The following is a 15921-nucleotide window of genomic DNA, read 5'->3' on the forward strand; positions in this document are numbered from 1 at the left end:
AGCTCAAGAAAGACCAGTCAGGGAGTGCCGGGCAGCGAGTGCCCTGTCCCCAGGGAAGTTCAAGCAGTTTGGACAACCGTTTTATGGGATGGTAAGTGTTGCGCCTGTGTGTTTGGGGAGGGAGAGCTTGAACAATAACTGCGAGCCGAGCTGATTTCTTTAAGCTCTTTCTGCCCCTCAGATTCTCTGCCCCTGTGGTTAGAGCAGAGGAAATCTGGGCATTTGTCCGACCTCTATTTTTGCGGTGGGGGTGGGAAAGTCAGGTTTGGGGAAGAGCTACTCACGTGCATTTCTGCATCCCTAGCCCCACTTCTTTAATCTCCGCGTAGTACGACAGTATCGTGTCTTCTGAAACACCGGTGAGACTAACAATAAGTGACAAATGCCAGCACCTCATTGGTCAGGGCTTGTGGGGGAGGAAAGTGGAATTCGGTGTTAATATTTTATTGGCTAAGAGAATGCTTCTGAACCAATTGAATACTTTCCCCATTGACTGTTGCTAGAAGGGAAGCCAACATCATCGGCAGCAAGACCTGACCAGCTGACGGCTGAGGGAAACCACCAGTTCTACAAATGCTCAGAGAAAGGCTGAGGGGCACAGCGTGGGGGGGCCTGGGAGGTTGGGAGCAACAATACTGAACAATGTCCCCAGAAAGAACCTTACAGAGGGACAGGCCCAGAGTAGCTAAGTAGCCTTAGGAAGGAAAGCGTGGGGAGGAAGTACACTTAAGGCATCCCTCATGGTCTTTGGGAGACTAACAACAGGCCTTACAGACCAGTAACACACAGGTACACAAACAGGGACACACTTAGTCATACACCTGTCCAACTTCACGAAGGTCCCCAGCACGCTCTCTTGATAAGGTAACAAGCATTAAGAAGCTGAAAATAGGAGAATTTTGGTCTGAAAATGGATCAGAGAAAAATGTATTAATTGACCCAGTTTCCCAAGGAGAATTGACTTTATCATATTTGCTTGTCCAATAAATAAAGCCATTGGGTTATACACTGGAATCCAATCATGCCTCACAGCATCAGGAAAGGATTTCTGGAGTCAGACTCAATCCAAGCTTTGCTACTTACCTGTAATGATGTGATCTTAAATTACTTGATCTCTGTGAGCCTTGGTTTCTTTATCTGTAAAATGGGTATTACTACTGCCTGCCTTGCGTACGGGTTGTCAGAGCTTAAGAATATAATAGCATAGGGGGCACCTGGGTGGCTCAGTCGTTAAGTGTCTGCCTTCGGCTCAGGGCGTGATCCCAGCGTTCTGGGATCGAGCCCCACATTAGGCTCCTCCGCTGGAAGCCTGCTTCTTCCTCTCCCACTCCCCCTGCTTGTGTTCCCTCTCTCACTGGCTGTCTCTGTCAAATGAATAAATAAAATATTTTTAAAAAAATAATATAATAGCGTAAATGCTTGGCCCTGTGTCTGGCTTCTAGTAAGTGTCAGTACATGCTGATTCTCGTCCCCTTGAATCTCTTCCCTTGCCAGCCCCCCTTCCCACTCCTGCATTGGCATGAGAAAATAATTCTACCCAGCAACTGTCTAGGTTGGATCTAAAATGGGCAGTTTTGTCCAGTTTGTGCTAAAAGGTCTCAGTCACGTTCAGGGGATGATAAAAGGGAAGATGTGGTCCCTGTCCTCAGAGTTCACAGTCTGGTGGCTGAGACCAAAATGCCAGACCAATGTGACAGATGCCATGATAGATGAAGGGCCCCTAGCACAGAATACGGGGTCACAGAGGAGGTGTCTGCCTCCCCTTCTAGAAGTAGGCTGTAAGGCTGTAGGGCCCCAAGGACAGTAGGATGGTGATGAAGCAAGAAAGAATTTCTGCTTGCTAAGTCAGCTCCAGGGTTCTCCTCTGTTACGCAAAACCAAAGAGATGTGAAGTGAACAGACTTGAAGCTGAGGATAATAGTGTAAGGAGCCAGTAGGATTGGAAGGGAGAGTTTGGGGGAGAAGCTACCATCTCAATGGACGGTGTTGAATGGGAGAGAGGATTTCAGAGACATCGGGCTGTGCATTAAATGTACTCCTGCTTCATGCTCTCCTCCTCCCCCCACCCCCGCCTCCAATGTTTCCTAGAGAAACTAAATAGAGATTTAAATTATTCTAAATCAGTTTTGAGTACTAGACTGGGTTTCTTCTATTGCATTGTGTGTCGTGACTGGGCCATCAGGAGCCCCAGGATTTTTTCAGAACATAGAAAGACAGGATATTGGGGTAAACACCAACATATTAAAATTTAAGTTTTCGGAGATGCAGCAGTTCTAGGCGATGACTAAGTCCAGAGAGTAGCCAGGGTGAAATGGAGTGGAGGTGTGAGTTCTTGAAAACAGGAAGCTTACAAATGAAAGCAGGGGAATTGTAGCACGTGCGGATGGAGAGCTGGGATAGAAGATGAAGGTCGGGGCACCTGGGTGGCTCAGTCAGTTCAACATCTGACTCTTGATTTTGGCTCAGACCATGATCTCAGGGTCGTGGAGTCAGGCTCCATGCTACTGCTTCAGATTCTCTCTCTCCCTCTCCCTCTGCACCCCCCCCAAAAAAACCCCTTTCAATAAATAAATAAACAAACAAACAAATAAATAAATAAATAAATAAAATCTGGAGGGAAAAAAAAGAAGATGAAGGCCAGTTTTATAAGAACTGAACACCATGGAGGAACAGAGTTCCTCTGGGGGAACCACATTTCCATTTTCTTCTCTTTTTTTTAAAGATGTATTTATTTTTTTTAGAGAGAGAGTGGAGAGAGGGGCAGAGGGAGAGGAAGAGAATCTCAAGCAGTCTCCCCACTGAGCGCAGAGCTGGACGCGTGGAGCTCGGGGGGCTGGATCCCACTACCCTGAGATCATGATCTGAGCCAAAATTCAGAGTCAGACTCTCAACCGACTGAGCCACCCAGGCGCCCCTCCATTTTCTTATGTTGGTCTTTTCTACTACCCAGTGAGCTCCTTAAAATAACAGCTTTAACTTGGTTCCTACTTTGTGCTCGAAATTCAGATATACTGACTAACTTCTGCCGACACTGTCCCATAGTTCTATGGGACAAACCCCCTTAAGAGGGGGCCCATTTTACAGATGAAACCCAGAAAGTGTATTATCCAACATCACATAGCCAGGGAGGTTCAGAGCCGATTATACCAAAACCCAGTTTTGTCTCATTTTGAGCCTCCACAGGCATCTTGAACTCATTAAGTCCAAAGTTTAACTTGTCATCTCTACTGTTTCACCCAAATGTGTCTTTTCTAAGTTTTGTTTCTTACCGAAAGGAGCCGCTATCCACCCAGGGGCCCGCATTAGGAATCAGGGACTCCTCTGACTCGAGTAGGCACATTCATTCAATCACCGAGCCCTGTTGGCCTTGTAAAGTCCTCAAAGACAATCTCTTCCCTCTAGTCCCACTGACATTGCCTTATTTTTTTAAAGATTTTATTCATTTATTTGACAGACAGAGAGAGAGAGCTCAAGCAGAGGGAGAGGGAGAAGCAGACTCCCTGCTGAGCAGGGAGCCCAATACGAGGCTCGATCCCAGGACCCCGGGATCATGACCTGAGCCAAAGGCAGACGCTTAGCCCACTGAGCCCCCCAGGCGCCCCCTCACTGATATTGCCTTGTTTTGCCTGAGCCTCATCTCACTCCTGGATTTCTGCAGCGACCTCTGAAATGGTGTCCCTGCGTCCAGTCTTGACCACTCCAGGGAATGCTCCGTGTTTCCACCAGAGTGAACTTCCTAGAGTTCTGACAGTAGCACTCTCCGTTTCGAGCACTTTTCTGCCTTCCTTTTCCCCCAGGATAAAGCCCACTCTTTTTATGTAGTTTATGGAGTCTTTTACTACCTGGCACCTGTTCACCTCTCCCGTCTCCTGGCTCACCATGCCCTTCACCCGATTGGCTAGGCTTACTGATCCATTTTGAATTTCCCAAACTCCCTCCTTTCTCCTCATTTTCAGACTTTTGCACCTATGGCTTCCCGTGTCCAGAACACTAGCCATCTATTAAAATACAATGTTCTGGGGCGCCTGGGTGGCTCAGTTGTGTAAGTGTCTGCCTTCGGCTCAGGTCATGATCCCAGAGTCCTGGGATTGAGCCCCGCGTTGGTCTCCTTGCTCAGCAAGGAATCTGCTTCTCCCTCTCCCTCTGCCCATACCCCCTGCTCATGCTCTCTTTGTCTCAAGGAAATAAATAAAATCTTTAAAAATATTAAATACAATGTTCAGAAAAAGGTGAAATTACGACTCTCCCGCTGCTGAAGAGACAACTATTCTGACACTTGTTCAAGAGATAAGGAAGACCTTTTTTTTTAGGACTATTGCGACCCGTGTGAAGACTACCCCAACTGGAGAGAGGTGGGACTTGACTCTGAATACAATCAGGACAAGGGGATATTTATAGCCAATGAGAGAAATGAGAGGGTCAGTGGGTGGAAAATTACATCAGGGATGAGGAGATTCTGGTGAACCTGACTTAGCAGGATTCTTGCTGAAAGTGGCTAGTGGTCCAAGGATGAGGCTTATTCGAAAAGAAGGCTCAGCGGAGCGTGTCTAAAGTCTGGCCAAGGACAGAGTTTTTGTCAATACCCAAATAAAAATGAACATGTGTTACAGATGTGTGCTCTAAAGAAAAGATTCACAGCAGCTGTACTTTCAGTTTCGAAGGGGAAAAAAACACTTTATTGGTATTATAACAATCTAATAGAAACCGAAGAAAAGGCAAATCTGTGCATAGATTTGGGCAATCGTAAGCAGTAAAGGAGAATAAGACAGACTTACATTGAATCGGGGTACCTACAACCTCATCAGTGGGGGGAGCCCCGTGGAGACAGCCAGGCTGGAGTGCAGATGGAGAGCTCCTGCAGCTGAGACTTCCAACTGACCATCCCCCTAAGGGCCGTCTTGGTAGGGCAAAGACTGGGGTCTGAAGTTCAACATGTGTCTGCCTACCTGCAGTTTGGAGCAAGCTGCATTCCTCTGTTATCATGTCTTTACATAGTCAAGGAGCCTGGGCTAGGTGTGTTTGCCTCCCCTCCAGATTCCCCTGCGGTGGGGGGGGGCAGCCTAGCCTGGAGATGGAGGGGGTGTAAGCAGATTTTATAGCTCTTGGCGTCCAGACCAGAAGGGCCAGTTCTGACCTGGAGGCCAGCTAATGTCAATTAACCAGGCTCCTTGGGTGACTTGTGTCACGCAAACCGCATTCTTTAGCCTGCCTGCAGCCAACGTGTGGGCTTGGCGGTGGGTTATGCAGAACAGATCATAGGAACCTTTGTCCATTCAATACAGTGTGATACCTAGTTTAAAAGAAATGTAAAGAACACACATTTACGGATCAGGAAGACAGAAATGAATACGAACATGGAGGCAAAAACTGGGTTTTTTGGTACGATGTAGGGAGTAGGGGGTTCACTGAACCTCCCTCCGCACAGAATTTGCATGTGGCCCCGTTACCTACGCGGAGTGGTGAAACAGCTCCCTCGGAAACAATCCCATAATCTCATAAGGATGTGCTATAGAAGCACCACTTCTGGGAAGACTTTCCCGAGTCTCTACGTGTGAATGAGTTGCAGGTTCTGGGCAGTCGTACTGACCGCACTCTAGTGTTTCTATCCCTCCCTTTGGAGTCACGCTGAGTGATTCTGAGATTGCTGGCGGTGAACATCTGTTCTAAGGAACAACACGCTAAGAGGGTAGTGGAAGCCGCAAGATCCACATATTGCGTACTGATGGAGCGTCCATTTTTCTCTAATATCTGGGAAAACACAGTTTTACCTTAAAACAGACGCCGCCCTTCCCTCCTCACTCAATGTTTCCTTGTTCTATTAACTAACCGTTTCTATTCAAGGCCTGCGGGACACCATGGAGATACAAAAATGCGCCAGAGCTGTCGCAACGATGTGCCCTGAGCAAGAAACAATTCTGATACTAAGTGGCAGTAAGTTGCGGGGGCACCGCGGACACTCCGGGAAGGGGCTGGCCCGCGGTGACAGGTCCTGGGACGCGCCAGAAACTGTCGCGCGGGCCTCTCGGCCAGGCTCGGCCCTGCAAGAGTCCTGATTTGAGCTGCTGTCCTCCCAGTCTGCGGGGTGGGAAACGCCACCCCGTCAGGCGTGGAACCAGAAGGGAGAGCCCCCCCGCCAGCTCCCCAAGCGGTGCAGCCCCTCCGGGCGGAGCTCGGGCCTCGGTCCCTCCCGCGCCCCGCCTGCCCAGGCGGCTCCACCCAGGCCCCGCCCCGTGACGCGAGGCCCCGCCCCGTGACGCGAGGCCCCGCCCAGCGGCGCCCGCTTCCAAGATGGCGGTGACGATGCCTGCCAGGCTGTCGGGGTGGCGGTGACGACGGGAAGCCGAAGAGCAGGTATGTGGGCTGGAGATGATGGAGTGAGAGGCCGGGAGAAAGATTCGGGCGACTGGGAGGACGAGAAGTTTCGGGTAAAGGCTGGAGACCAGCTTGAGCAGGGAGAGGGTCCCGGGTGGAAATATGGACAGAGGCCGGTGGGCTCACATTGCAAATGCAAGAGGAGGTTGGGGTGGAAGGTTGGGGTGCTCCGAAAGAACTGGGCTGTGACCCTCAGCAGAGCGCTGACCACGCCTCTTAGGTGAGCCAGCCCAGGTACCCCCGACGGGCTCTGCCCAGCCCTCCCACTCCCTGTCTCACTTTTAGCGGTAACGCTCCTCCCTATCCCCACTAGGACTGGGATAGGGTAGAAAAGGTAGAGGACGCCACCCCCATCCTGCTCCCCGCCACGCTCCGGGGCTGTTTGCTTGCGGCTCCCAGGTGGTCACACTGCCTGCACCTGCGGAGCTAACTCCCAGGCACGTGAAGAACGGAAAGGAACCTGTTTCCTACTCCGCCCTGGGTTCTCCTGAGGCCACTCCACAATCCTGTCATGACTACCTCACCCCTTGGCGAAAATAATGTCTCCATTAGCAGCCCCGTCCCCACTCCCCAAACAGGTTGGTCCTGTCGGGGTGGGGTATGGTCAAGTACACGTAAACCTGACACTCCAGGGTGGCTGGGGGAGAGGCCGGGGACCTAGCATCTCTGGGTCCTCCCCTTTTCTTTCCAGCCACTTTCCCTTACTTCCCCTGCTGGGAAACCAGTTTCATCCTGATCTTGATCTCTGCCCAGCTGGGTGGGTGGTTATCCTTGACCACTTCTGTTCCAGCTGGTCCCAGGATCGCTGTTGGGGTGCTGGATGGAGCCTTTCTCTGTCCTCTGTGACATTTCCAATTTCAGATAATGCCTCACATCTCTGCCCCCCCGGGACCCCCTGAAGTCCCCATGATCCCGAAGAAGACAGCTTGAACCTAGGTGAGTCCACCCCCCTCTGAAATTGGGAGGGAGGCTCTCCAGAGACTCCTTTGAGAAGGACCTGAATGATGTAAGCATCCTTGGGGGTGGGGACTGAGGGTAGTTGGCCTGAGTGGTTTGGGGAGGAGGTGGAGAGTGAAACTTAGGCTGGAAATGGCAGGTGGTAGGGCTGCTGGTGGTTACGTTCTGTTTCTTTTCCACGCATGACTGTACACCTGTGTGCTCCCTTCTGTGACTTTGCTCTTTGCCTGTTTTCCTCTTTACTCTTGGCACCACCTTGGTTCTTAACTGATGATCTCTCTGCTGGCTTGCTCTTCGCCTGCCTGCCCCCAGAACTCTCCTCTCTTCCTCCTCAGACCTGAGCCCAGGATGTTGCGGAGGCTGCTGGAGCGGCCCTGCACACTGGCCCTGCTTGTGGGCTCCCAGCTGGCTGTCATGATGTACCTGTCACTGGGGGGCTTCCGAAGCCTCAGTGCCCTATTTGGCCGAGAGCAGGGGCCGACATTTGACTATTCTCATCCCCATGATGTCTACAGTAACCTCAGTCACCTACCTGGGGCCCCTGTTGCCCCAGGGGCCCCTCCAGCTCCTCAAGGTCTGCCCTACTGTCCAGAACGATCTCCTCTTTTAGGTGAGTGCAGAAAGGAGGAAGTAAAGGGAAGGCCGCCAGGGTGTGGGGACAGGGCTGGGGGGGGCAGGCGTGGGACTTAGAACCTGGGGTTAATGTAACCGAAGGTGAGCTGAGGTTGAGATAAGCGGACTCTGGATTTGGAATTTAGATCGGACTCCTGGGTTGAGCCACAACTTTTCATCGCCCGGCCATTCATGCGCTCTTCTTGCCTCGGCCCGGGGATTGCTTCCTTTGTAGATGAGCCCCGGTTTAGTTAGTTGGGAGTCCTTCGGTGTTCTCCGTCTTCTAACCTAGCGAGGCAGGAGTTAGGGAACCCCAAAATAAGGTAGGCTAAGAAAAGAGCCTGCACTTTGCAGACTTTACAAAGCTGTCCCAGTGATGGGAAACTCAAGGTGCATAAGATTTCTGAGTAAGCCCTTGGGGGAGCAGAGCCCCAGAATCAGACTGCCGGGGCCAGCGGTCCTTCCAGGGCCCTGGAGGTCCTTCTTTTTTCATTGCCGCTCTAATTCCTGACCTTGCCATTCCTTCCCAACAGTGGGTCCCGTGTCCGTGTCCTTTAGCCCAGTGCCGTCACTGGCAGAGATTGTGGAGAGGAATCCCCGGGTGGAACCGGGGGGCCGGTACCGGCCCGCGGGGTGTGAGGCCCGCTCCCGAACAGCCATCATTGTGCCCCACCGGGCCCGGGAGCACCACCTGCGCCTGCTGCTGTACCACCTGCACCCCTTCCTGCAGCGCCAGCAGCTGGCTTACGGCATCTACGTCATCCACCAGGTACTCCCAGCCCTACCGCACTTGACTTTCTGGTAAGGAAACCTCGCGGCAGTGGCACCCCGCTCTCCGACAGTGGGTCCCTGGAACAATTTTAAGAGGGTCGGACTGTTGAATGTGGGGAAGCACCTGGCCCTGCTCTGCCGGCTCGTTAGCCCCTAACCCTCCTTACTCTGTTCAGGGTATCCCCACTGTCCTGTACTCTCCATGACTTTTCCCTGGCTGAATTTGGAATGGTACGGATTTGGAAGTGGACAGACTTCGACTAAAATCAGTCCTGCAGTTTGTCCCATATGTGACCTTGGACAAGATTCTTTTTTTTTTTTTTTTTTTTAATGATTTTTTATTATATTATGTTAGTCACCATACAGTACATCCCCGGTTTCCGATGTAAGGCTCGATGATTCATTAGTTGTGTATAACACCCAGTGCACCATGCAATACGTGCCCTCCTTACTACCCATCACCGGCCTATCCCATTCCCCCACCCCCCTCCCCTCTGAGGCCCTCAGTTTGTTTCTCATAGCTTGGACAAGATTCTTAACCCCCTAACATGAGGCAGAGAGTGAACACTGGTAGACACCTGTTTTCCATGGCTGTTGGTTGTCCGATTCGGTGCCGAACGGCAGCGTGCCAGTAATCAGGCTCACAGTGACGCTCAGGAGCGATTTGTCGGATGACAACTGAGAGTTTGGCTTTCTCTGCGTTCTCCTTGCCCCACTTCCCCTTCGATTCCCCTCCTTTCACTTTGATACTTCTGCCCCCTTTTCTCCATGCTGCTACCTACAGATGTGGTCTGGTTCCTCTCCATTACCTTCCAGGCTGGAAATGGAACATTTAACAGGGCCAAGCTGCTAAATGTTGGGGTGCGGGAGGCCCTGCGTGATGAGGAGTGGGACTGCCTATTCTTGCACGACGTGGACCTCCTGCCTGAGAACGACCACAATTTGTATGTGTGTGACCCCCGGGGACCCCGGCATGTTGCTGTTGCCATGAACAAGTTTGGATACAGGTAGAGGGCATGAGAGGGTGCTGGGAAGTAGGGGTACCCACCATCCATTGGAAGGAGAGCCAAGGGGATTGTGGGGTAAGGACGTCTCCCCAAAAGACTCGTGGAACCCAAGGATCTTTCTCTCCCTAGCCTCCCGTACCCCCAGTACTTTGGAGGAGTCTCGGCGCTCACTCCTGACCAGTACCTGAAGATGAATGGCTTCCCCAATGAATACTGGGGCTGGGGTGGTGAGGATGACGACATTGCTACCAGGTCAGACTTCCTGCCACCACTCCCCACCCCCACCTCGGCCTGGATCCCCGTTCTCTGAGACCACCCCTGGCTCTAGCCCTTTACCACCAGTCCTAGTTCCCTGGTCCTGCACTATGCCCATTCCTCTCCCTTAGTTTTTCCCGTCTGCCCAGGTCAGGCTTTTCGTGCTGTTCCCCATTCTGTCACCCTTCAGTCTCCTAGATCTGGTGAGTTCTGTTTCTGGGAGAGAGGAGAAGATCAATAGGCTGTAGTATCATGGGATTCCGGAGCTGGAAAGGGGCCTAGAAACACTTCAGTCCTGCCTTCTGCTAACGTTGCATCCAGACCATGTCCTATGGGGCTGGGGAGGAGGGGCTCTGCTCCGTATCGCCCAGAATCACTTTCTGGTTTTAAGTCTGTGCCATTGGCATGATGCCAGCTCATTTTTAGCATGTGAAACATTTTGACCTTCAGCCTCAGCTGACCTAATTTCCTATCTGGTGTGTGAAAATTTGGGCTTGCTGTGCTGGACCCGTTGCCTCCCTTCCCCCTCGTGTCCTCCGGGATGACCTCTCTGAATTCTTGTCCTCTGTATGTGTGTAAAGGACCGAGCAATGTCTAAACGTATGTGTTCTTTCAGCACTTTCCCAGGCCATCTCCGGTTCTTGCTTCTGGGTGTCAGTGGCAGGGTCCTGATGATTTGGCTCCATACTTTTCCTAACACAGAGGCGGGGGGCGGGGGTGCAGGGTGAGGGAGTCGAGGCAGCTCAGCCACTGTTCTAGGGAGGAATTGCTGAGCTTGGGTCTGCAGCTCCCAGGCTTGTCCTGTCCTTTTGAACAAATGCCAGAGCAGTTCCTGGGAGCCACTTAGAAAACAAAGATGGGAGGTACAGACCTACCTGCCAGTTGTCAAGAGGCCCCAGGGCGCCCGGACTTGGCTGCGTCTGGCCTTTACATTCTCTCCCGCCATTTCCTTCTCTCTGTTTGACTTTCTGTCCTCAGTACGGGGCGTGTTTTTTGCCTAACTCGTACTAGTTGTGTACAGAAACATGTTGTCGCTTCCTTGCTGGCCGTAGCTCTTCCTGTTCACCCGTCAGCGGCTTTCTTCCACTCGGGGTCCTCCAAGGTGCCCTCACTTTCCCCGCAGGGTGCGGCTGGCTGGGATGAAGATCTCTCGCCCCCCCACGTCGGTGGGGCACTACAAGATGGTGAAGCATCGAGGAGATAAGGGCAATGAGGAAAACCCCCACAGGTAGGGAGGACTACCTGGGAATCGCTGCGGGCTCCTCAGGGTTCTGCATCCCAGCCAGGAAACTCCTAACGCTCCCTAGGTTCCTGGTTGTTTCTTTCTGGGCCTTAGTTCTCTAACCTCTGACCTTCAGATTTGACCTCCTGGTCCGTACCCAGAATTCCTGGACGCAAGATGGGATGAACTCACTGACGTACCGGTTGCTGGCTCGAGAGCTGGGCCCTCTCTATACCAACATCACAGCAGACATTGGAACTGACCCTCGGGGTCCCCGGACTCCCTCTGGTCCCCGTTACCCTCCTGGTTCCTCCCAGGCCTTCCGTCAAGAGATGCTGCAGCGCCGGCCCCCAGCCAGGCCTGGCCCTCTGCCTACTGCCAACCACACAGCCCCCCATGGTTCGCACTGACTTCTCCTTCCTGCCCACCTCAATCATGAAACTGAATCAGAGGGGCTGTACGCTCCCCACCCTCAGCTCCTCACTGCTCCTAGAGGAATGTGGGGGGACTGAACTCCAGGCCTGCGCTGGAGGCAAGGGCCTCTCCTCACTGCTGGACTGGAGCTGGGCTCCTTCAGACCTGGGGGCCCCTCTTTCTAGGGTCACCTGCCAGGGCTTATGACTGTGAATCCTTGATGTCATGATTTTATGTGATGACTCCTGAGAGTCCCTGGCCCCTGGGGTAAGAGCAGGGCTGGACCCCAAGTCCCTTCCTCTTCCATGGAGAGAAGAGTGATCTGGCTTGTCCTGGGACCTCTGTGAATATTTATTCTATTTATGGTTCCGAGGAAGTATGTTTGGTGAAGGAACCCCCTCCCTGGGTACTTTCTGCCAGTGCTGGAGTAGCTTCCTCTTCTGGACCTGGCTCAGGGGGCTGGGATTTTGATATATTTTCTAATAAAGGACTTTGTCTTGCCTCTGCTCCTGCTTGCTGCATCCTGGGCGCCTCGTGCCTACCTTCGCGACCTGCTCCTCCACCCGCACCCCCACCCCGCCACCGTATGCCTGGAGGTGACCAAACAACCAGACCCAGCCAAGCTCCAGCAACTTTTATTTTCGTGGGTAAAGAGGTGCCATCAGCAGGGCCAGGAGGAGGTGGAAGTTGGGGATCAGCTGTTAGGCTCTGCGCCCAGGACCCGGGCTGCTGCCTGGCGTCCACTCTCTATACAGTCATTGACAGCAACCCCCTTGTAGGAGGCTCCGGCCAGAGTCAAGGGCAGCCTCTGAGAAGCCAGGAACTGGGTCGCTGCCTCTGGAAGGAGAAGATAAGGGACTGTTACAGCTGGGGGTCTGGTTTCCTTGCCCTCTTCAGCACAGCCGCTTTCCCAACTCACCCAGTTTTTGCCAGTGGCCCAGTGTATACTGGGGGATGCAGTTCTGGGGAGAAAAGAGGGGATATGGGGAAATTCTGTTGGTGATGGCCAAGCCTGAGTAGACAGCAACAGATAAACCCGTCCCTGCCCTCACTGAGAGCTGAGCGGCGTTTCCCCAACTCACCTTGTGAAGGTGGACCAAGCAGTGACTTGGTGGCCCCTTCAGTCCTAACTGGGCGGCAGCTGCTTGTTGTGCCTGCTGTTGGAACAGCTCCTGAGATAAGACAGTGCCCCTGGCTTCCAGCGTCTGTAACCAGGACCCTCCCAGCATCACCTAGGGAGAGAATGTGGCACTGACCAGCCTGGCCTTACCTGCCCTGGGCACAGAGGAGCCCTCTGGAAACCCCCCACTAAGCAAAGCTGCCGCTTCTCACAGTCACTCGGAGGCCAGGGGGGCTCCCGTCCTGCTCAGGAAAAGCAACTGAGTCATACACGATTCCCAGGACGCCTGGGTCTTCTGAGGATGGCACCAAATGTCCAAATCCCTGGAGGAAGGAAGAGGCGGGGTCAGGAGGGAAGGGCCCGGGGGGCCCGGCTCCCGCGTCTGTGCCACACCCACCTGCACAGGCAGGCGCGCTCCTCGGTACTGGAGGTTCACCACAGCCACAGACACAGCAGCGATGGTGCTCAGGGCACGAGCCAGAGGGGCGGCCTGGGCGGGGAGCAGCCTGCTGAGCACTGGGGGAGAGCAGCCAGAGGCCTGCTTCGGGAGGCACTCAGGGGAGACTCACCAACCCTCGCTGGCATCGGGCTCCCGCAGGGATGACCGCTCAGGGGCACAGCACAGTCCTACTGGCCCAGGAAGCTACACTTCGCCTCACTCTGGCTGGGGATGGCGAGGGGGCTACCCCATTACCTGAAGCCGGAACGGCGCTAATCACGTGGTCTGCCTCCAGACTGCCGTCCCCTAGAGACACCTGACAGGATGAAAACCGGTGAGAGACACAGAGATAATGGGAACTGGCCTCAGATTCCCAGGCACCAAACTGGCAGGAGAGACTGAGAGCTGCCCCGGGGTGAGAGAGCCACTCTGCGGCCGGCACGGACCCCGCCCCCGCCATTACTCCAGGCAGTGGGCTGGACAGAAGCCCGTGTGGCCACTCTGAGCTGCGCACCGGAGCTGGACTGTCCCTTCCCCTACCTAAGCCACTCACAAGCACCACTTGTATCCAGAGTTGGATCAAACAGGTCCTGATGAACGTCTACAAATAAGGCCTAAGACCCTAGGGTAGCCCCTGTTTAAATAGCATCTAGAGCAGGAAAACAATGAGTTACTAGTCCTGCCAACCCTGGCCATCTAGGTAAAGATAGAAACTAACACACCTGTTACACACCAGGGGGCTCTCCTACCTTCCAGCGCCCTTCTGCCTGGAGGCTGAGTCCGCAGACAGGCTGGCCTCGGAGAACACTGACACCCCTACTAGTCAGGTGTGTGTTAAGGGCCTGGGGCAACGTCTCCAGCCCTCCACGCAGTGACCACTGGCTCCAGCGCTCAGCTCGGGCCTGGCGAATGAGCGCTGAGTCCGGCTGTGGGCTCTGCCCTGCAGACAAGGAGCCAAAGAGGGATCATTAAATCAGCACTCTTGGCCTCCAATCCCTGACTCCGGCGGTCCTTAGTATCTTCACCCCTTGAACCAACCCCCCCACTCACCTGCCCCCAGCAGCAGCCCCAGTAAAACGGAACGATGGGTTTGCTCAGCTTGGAAGAGACTGGGAAAGCAGGACCTGATGCTGAGCTCCCGGCTGTTGCCTGCAAACACTCCTCGGCAGAGACTGTCCATGGCTAGAGACGCCACCTTAAGGGTGAGACTGGGATTGAGAGGCCAAGGAAGAAGCAGCGCAGACTTCTTTCCACTGCCCCTGTGTGGTAGGGATTGGAGGTGGGGTAGGTTTTTGGGTGGGGAGCAGTCCCACTATAACAAAAGAATGGGAAGGAAGTGGAGGTATTTGCCCTCAACACTGAGTTTTGGGGACTACTGGGTGTGAACAGAGGGAGAGGATGTTCCCAAATGATACGGAAGCGCCCCTCAGTGGAAAGTTTGAGTAGGGGGCCCTGCTGCTGGTGAGGAGGAGAGGGATCTGGGGGCCTCTGGGCCGTCTTACCTCAGGTCCAAGGCGGCGCTGGGCAAAACTGTGCACAGTCTCATCAGGGTCTTTGCCCCTGGGCGCGGTCAACTCCTTCAGCCCAGCCCAAAACAGAGGTTTGGAGAAGGGAGGTGAAGGGCGGAAGAGCCCCCTGCACTGAGGAAGGCATAGTCATTTCCGTTCATCTGGCTCCTCTTGCCGGGAGGGCTGACAGACTGGGAGATGGGGAAATGGAAGGGGTGAGAGGATGCGGGCAAGGTAGAAGACCGCACCGTAAGGAGGTGACAGCATTACCTGAGGCCAGAGGGCAGCGCATGCAGGGCACCACCTACATACAGGAACCTGTTCTGGGCAGCTGGGTGGTCTCCCCGGACAGGCAACACTTCTGAGTCCAAGCCAAGCTCAGAAACCTGCTCTCCATACATCCTCAGGAAGAGGAGAAACTAAGGAAAGGACTGGCCCACCAATACTTCCTCCCAAGCCTGTCCTCTAGCGAAGGCCCCTCCGCAAGCCCTCCTGGGCATTCCATAATCCTCTCACCAGGAGCAGCGTCCGGGCTCCCAGGGCTCCGGCCGGCCGAATTCCTCGAGGTCCAAGTTCAAAGATAGCACCACCTGGCCCTCGGACCGAGCGGATCCAGCCTCCCAGACGCTCGCTGCCCTCCACCAGGACCACCTGGGGACAGGAGGGAGACACGCTGCACGGCCTACTGCCGCAGGGTAAAGGGTCTGCAGGGAAAGACGGTGGCGCGCTCCCTTTAGCCGGAAACGGGAGGAGAGTATTAAAGGAGGCTCCCTCTGGCACGATGGGGAACTCACCTTAGGGGGACAGGGGGCCCGGCTCAGGTGGTAACTGGCGGCCAAGCCGCTGATGCCACCGCCCAGCACGACCACGGTCCGGCCCATTGGGATGCCTAGGGCAGAGGGGCGATCGGACAGCCTGAGCGGGGGGCACCCTGCTCTGCAGAAGTCCCCCGCAGGTTCCACGTTCCACTCCCGGCCACTCACTGCTTCTGGGGAAACTATGGCAGAGCCGGCGGACGAGTTCGGGCCAGTGAGGTCCCCGCCGAGGGACCAGGACTCACCCACGAGGGGGCCGAGGGAACCGGAGGGAGAGGCCTCCGGCCCTCCGGCCGGCGCTCAACGGGGAGGCGGATAAGCGCCCCGCCCTCGCTATCTGCCGGCGCAGGGCTCGGGACGCCACGGGGCCCCCCAGGCCCTCGGCTCAGAGCCCCCGCTCCGCCCTCCCCCTTCGGGCCCTCCGACCCG

General features: G+C 54.5%; 2 protein-coding genes across 9 annotated transcripts; one reads left to right on the forward strand and one right to left on the reverse strand.

The window, feature by feature from the left end:
* The first annotated feature begins 6242 nt into the window (after positions 1 to 6242).
* On the forward strand, positions 6243 to 12116 carry B4GALT3 (beta-1,4-galactosyltransferase 3). Of its 2 annotated transcripts, none has more exons than XM_026487409.4 (8): positions 6243 to 6351; positions 7234 to 7308; positions 7665 to 7939; positions 8475 to 8710; positions 9529 to 9719; positions 9849 to 9971; positions 11098 to 11202; positions 11333 to 12116. In XM_026487409.4, exons 3-8 carry the CDS (start codon positions 7678 to 7680, stop codon positions 11604 to 11606), a joined length of 1191 nt encoding a protein of 396 aa, XP_026343194.1. In that variant the 5' UTR covers positions 6243 to 6351; positions 7234 to 7308; positions 7665 to 7677; the 3' UTR covers positions 11607 to 12116. The 2 variants fall into 2 exon arrangements, with proteins under 2 accessions (XP_026343194.1, XP_026343195.1); XM_026487410.4 differs by having other exon boundaries at positions 6263 to 6351; positions 7163 to 7308.
* Positions 12117 to 12229: 113 nt separating this feature from the next.
* Positions 12230 to 15913, reverse strand: PPOX (protoporphyrinogen oxidase). 7 transcript variants are annotated; one of them, XM_026487401.4, is made up of 13 exons: positions 15738 to 15913; positions 15472 to 15566; positions 15194 to 15381; positions 14948 to 15079; positions 14672 to 14804; positions 14220 to 14364; positions 13919 to 14109; positions 13425 to 13485; positions 13128 to 13246; positions 12943 to 13053; positions 12693 to 12842; positions 12530 to 12572; positions 12230 to 12447 (listed from the first exon to the last, which is right to left on the reverse strand). In XM_026487401.4, exons 2-13 carry the CDS (start codon positions 15556 to 15558, stop codon positions 12305 to 12307), a joined length of 1503 nt encoding a protein of 500 aa, XP_026343186.2. In that variant the 5' UTR covers positions 15559 to 15566; positions 15738 to 15913; the 3' UTR covers positions 12230 to 12304. The 7 variants fall into 7 exon arrangements, with proteins under 7 accessions (XP_026343186.2, XP_026343185.2, XP_026343187.2 ...); XM_026487400.4 differs by having other exon boundaries at positions 15661 to 15913; XM_026487402.4 differs by having other exon boundaries at positions 14948 to 15063; positions 15194 to 15328; positions 15661 to 15912.
* Between the last annotated feature and the right edge of the window lie 8 nt (positions 15914 to 15921).

Source organism: Ursus arctos, unplaced genomic scaffold, assembly GCF_023065955.2.
Source record: "Ursus arctos isolate Adak ecotype North America unplaced genomic scaffold, UrsArc2.0 scaffold_2, whole genome shotgun sequence".
NCBI classification, from domain to species: domain Eukaryota; kingdom Metazoa; phylum Chordata; class Mammalia; order Carnivora; family Ursidae; genus Ursus; species Ursus arctos.